Here is a 4423-nt window from a genome sequence, read left to right as displayed (position 1 = left end):
TAGTTCTTCACTACTCAGTAGCCAAGAAAAATTTCCACCTTTCAAATAATTTTTTATGCCTCAGAACACTTCAGTTTGTGCTTGAGATTTTTAAAAAATTCAAAATGTTAATTAAGCACTCCAGTAAGCTGGTCAACTTGGTTGGAAAATATATGTACCTTCCCAAATACTTCGAATATTTATGAGCTTCTTGTTGAGGTGTATGGGCATACATACCTCGGTACTGAATTAGAAATAAAATACTTGAAAGCGAAAACTTGTCGGTAGCTACTTCCCAAACAAAACTGAATACTTACAGAGATGATTATCCACCATCTTGTAAACCAGAGAGAAAATAAAATTTACTTTTACTAAAAAAAAATCAATTAAATTTATTTTTATGTAACTACTAAGCCATTCATTGGTGGATTAAAGAGCAACAAACTTTTGTCGAGTTTCGTTAACACATTTTATTTTTTAGAATATAGTCTACATCTGGATTAAAAAAGGTTTAAATAAATTTAAGACATATAACAACAGTGGAACCCGTCATCATTCTATGTACAACACGGATAGAATATCAGTTGGTTCCATTTCAGATAAGTCCACTTTCTCATAATAATGTTATTATTTTCACTGGCTGAGTGGCAAGCTTCGTGCAAGCTGGCACAGTGCCAACTTACACACGGTGGGGTGGGGGCAGGGGTGGCGTGAAAGGGATGGGGTAGGGATGCCACAGGACAACTATACAGTGTAACAGAAAATCATTAATAAAGTAGTACCGGTTACCGACAGACGGTGCTGTTTGTGCGCTTATCACAATGGAATCGCCCAAGTTTCAGAGCAAGGAGGAGATTCGAAATACTTAAGACAGGGCCACTGTTACAAAAAGAAGTGCAAACAGGAAAACTGATGCAATCCTAGCGACGCTGCGGCCTCCAGCAGCCCAACGGCAGGGCGGCAGGAGGCTGCGCGCCCCGCCTTCCCCAGCGCCCAGCTCGGGGCGGCGCTCCCAATTGTGGCAACCCAGCGCCGCGCCCTGGCATGGCCCCTTCTCCTCCAGAAAGAACAGAAAAGAAACTCCAGGAAAGGCACAGGCTGAAGGCAGGGCGTCAGCTCAGTCCCATTCCCACCAACTTAGAACACAGCCCCGCCCCACCACCACCCCGCGGGAGGGAGATCCTTGAGCCCCCCCTCCCGTCACCATTTTCCTGTCCTCTTCCAAAAGAGGCCCCCTCTTCCATGCAGCCCCGCCGCGCCCCCTGCACGTACGCAGCCCCCCAACGTTGCAGTCCGCCCACAGCGCTCTACAGCCAGAAAGAAACAGCTTTGAGGAAAGAGAGAGGGTGAGAGGTGGGGCCGGGAAGGGTGCTGGGCAGCCCGCGGGCGTCCCGCCTCAGTGGCCCCAATTGCTGAAGCCGATCTCCTGCTTGTATCTGTTAGTGAGGATGTTGGCTTTGCGCGTGAGTTTGGAGAGCACAGTGTGCAGCCCGCGCAGGTGGTAGTGGAACTGCTGTTCCAGGTCCTCCTCGCCGGCGTCCGCGCCCTCCAAGTGGCTCAGGTCCACCAGGATGTCCTTGGACTTCCAGGTGTTGCCCTCCTCGGTCCCCGCGGGCGGCGGCGGCTGGTGAAGGACCCCCCACTCGATGTCGTTGCGGATGGACTTGAGCAGCACGTAGTGGCTGTACATGTCCCGGGAGGGCGCGAAAAAGCTGCCGTTGGCGCTGCCTGGACCGGGGGCCGGGGGCGTGCGCTCCTCCAGGCAGCCGCCACTGCCGCCTACTTCCACGCCGACGTCGTTGTCCAGCCCGGGCTCGGCCAGAGGCACGTCGCGCAGCAGGCTGGGCACCATCACCGTCTGGTCCATGTTGTTCACGGCGCCGATGAAGCGGTTCATGGCGTTAAAGAGCGAGTGCTTCTGGTTGTAGGTGTCGCAGATTTGCATCATGGTGGCCGCGCGGGCGCCGAAGCACAGGGACGCAGGGGCACGGGATGGCCGGCTGGGGCGAGGGACTGCCCGCCTTCACGCGCTCTCTGAGGCCCGTGACGGGGGCCTGGCTGTAGCCGGTGCGGCGGGATTCCCGGCTCCTCCTCCGCCCTCACCAACTCTCGTCTCGCTCGCAGCCCGGCCCTACGGGATGCGCGGCTTCTCCTGGCTTTGGCGTCCGGAAGCTCGCGATGGCGGCGCGTGGTCCGTGGGTCCAGCCCTGGCCTGGTTGGGAGACGGGGACGAAAGAGATTATTCCCCCGGGTAGGGTGCCCGGCGCCCCCGCCCGCGCGCACCTCCCTCCCTGGTTACTCCTCGCCTCGGACGGCGCTCGGGTGGCTCCCCGAAACCAGGTGGTCCCACGTCCTTGCCCGCCGAGGGCCGCGGAGAGAAGGAAGGGGTGCTCCCCACCCCCGTCTCCCTCCGAAAAGCCTGAGTTCAACTACCCACGCTGACCGGGGCAGAGATGGGGAGGGGACACCCACCTCCTCTGGCGCCTCGAGATCCCCTGCTGCTGGGTAGCTCAACGTTCCCGCTGCTGGCGGCTGCTGCCTGCGGGCGCTGCTGAGGTCAGTGTCCGGACTGTGACTGCGGGCGGCGGTGGTGGCGTTGGCCCCTTACCCATGCCAGGTGCTCAATTTATAGAGCCCCGGAAAGGTGTCGCCGGCGCTCAGGGCCACCCCCGGTGTCTCCTCCTCCCGCCTCCCCAGCAGCGCCAAGATAAAAGGCCTGGGCCGGGATGACCGCGAGTAACACTCTCCCGGCCCTTTCTACAGCGGGGGAGGGGCGCGCCGGGCCAGCTCCGCCTCTCGCCTGATACCCGGGCGGAGGGAGGGCGCTTAGGCAGGGCAGGGCAGAGGAGGGATGGAGCAGCCGCACCCCGCCAGCGCCGAGCGCAAAGCGGGCCAACCGGGAGAGGGCCCCGCACTGCGCGGGTTAAGAAGGCGCCGGCGTCGGGACCCGCAAGAAGGCGGGCTAGCGGGTGGGGGCTGAGTGGGCCTTGCACAAGCTCCCGGGTGGGATGACTGAAATGCACGCGCCCTGGTTGCAAAGTGAGCCCCGCAACCCCACATCTACATTGGCCGCTGCCAGAAACTACCGTCGCGGTTTATTATTAGCCGTCGGGAAAGAGGGACCTGCAGCAGCCGCAAGTCCATCCTGGGACTTTTACGTAAGAAGGGCGGCTGGGCACGCCGGTTGCACGTGGACGCACGGTGCTCCCGCCGTGGCCCTGGCCTTGCCCAGCCGCTGAGGGAAGGGGATCTCAGAGGCTTTTGCCTCCCTCCTGGTGAGGTCTTTCCTAATCTTTCCTGTAACAGCTGCTGCCAGGGTGAAGAGTGATCTATCATTGGATCTGCACATTTTTCCAAGAGATCAGATGTGGCAATGGGGAGAAGTAGCCAAATTCCTGACTTTTGTCCGAGTCCCGCTGCTCAGAGATGCTGGAGAGCCCCGGCCGTGTGGCTTTTGGGCTGCCAAAGGGCCCGGAGAGGGTGACAGTAGTGAGGTCTGCTGTTGGGTGTCTTTCATCATTTAACAGAAAAGTGGGGAGGTGTCCAGTAACTTGGTGGGGAGGGAGTTTGAAATGTTCCTTTCCAAAGATAGTTCTTAAAACACAAGGTCATTTAATAGGGCCCAAACTATGTACCAAATCACTGGATTTAGCTTTTAAGAGCCTTGCACCTTAAATTTCACTTTGGGACTCCAAACCACAGGCCGTTTTCATTTTTGATTTTGTTTTACCATCTCATCTCCCTTGCCATCTCCTTCATCAGCGAGTCTTCTCCAGCAGTCCTACGTATAATTCGATAAGGCTCAAGTTTCTAGTTTTACATCGCTTTTCTCTAAAACCTTTCAGGGGTGCTTTTAGTACAGTGTTTTCTCGCAGGACAAAAAAATGCCAAAACGGAGAAGCACATAATAAAGGGGTTTATTTCTTTCCCTCTTTCTTTCACCTTAATGATCTATATTTAATTTTTTTTCCATGGCAAACCATCTCCCTAATTGTCTTTTGAATGAAAAATCTGACTTGGTGCATCAAGGACTGACCTGTTGACAACAGGACACAAGTCAGTGACCCCTGGAGACAAAGCCCAGTCTGGGCACCCCCAAAACACACACCCACCAGGGCTTATTAGCTCTGCTAGATCATAGCTCATGTTTTCTTACCTATAAAACTGGGATAATGTTACCTGCTCAATCAGGGTCTTTGTGAGGATCAATAGAAAGAAAAATGCAGAGCACAAAAGCATTATATAAATTTGAAGCATTAAAAGTCTCACCCTTCCTCTTTGCACACATGGAGACTTAAAACTTTTCCAGCCTCAGTTTCCTTATCAATAAAATAGAGCTTCTCCCATGGGCTGTGCCAAATTTTGGTTAAAGTTAAATAAGATAATAGATGTAAAAATTATGTAAATTGTAAAGGACTTTACAAAGATTAATTGTACTTAGTAT

The 4423-nt window shown here is 54.4% G+C and overlaps 1 protein-coding gene across 1 annotated transcript; it reads right to left on the bottom strand.

Moving 5' to 3' along the window:
• Window positions 1-398: 398 nt before the first annotated feature.
• MID1IP1 (MID1 interacting protein 1) lies at window positions 399-2717 on the bottom strand. The gene is made up of 2 exons (XM_058535645.1): window positions 2452-2717; window positions 399-2191 (listed from the first exon to the last, which is right to left on the bottom strand). Exon 2 carries the CDS (start codon window positions 1925-1927, stop codon window positions 1376-1378), a length of 552 nt encoding a protein of 183 aa, XP_058391628.1. The 5' UTR covers window positions 1928-2191; window positions 2452-2717; the 3' UTR covers window positions 399-1375.
• Window positions 2718-4423: the final 1706 nt, after the last annotated feature.

This window comes from Diceros bicornis, chromosome X (genome assembly GCF_020826845.1).
Source record: "Diceros bicornis minor isolate mBicDic1 chromosome X, mDicBic1.mat.cur, whole genome shotgun sequence".
NCBI classification, from domain to species: domain Eukaryota; kingdom Metazoa; phylum Chordata; class Mammalia; order Perissodactyla; family Rhinocerotidae; genus Diceros; species Diceros bicornis.
The sequence above is the reverse complement of the archived record's forward strand: the minus strand, read 5'-3'. Positions and strand labels throughout refer to the sequence as shown.

Excerpts from the sequence above, each read along its gene's own strand:
- MID1IP1 (XM_058535645.1), bottom strand. The coding sequence starts at position 1,927 with ATGATGCAAATCTGCGACACCTACAACCAGAAGCACTCGCTCTTTAAC.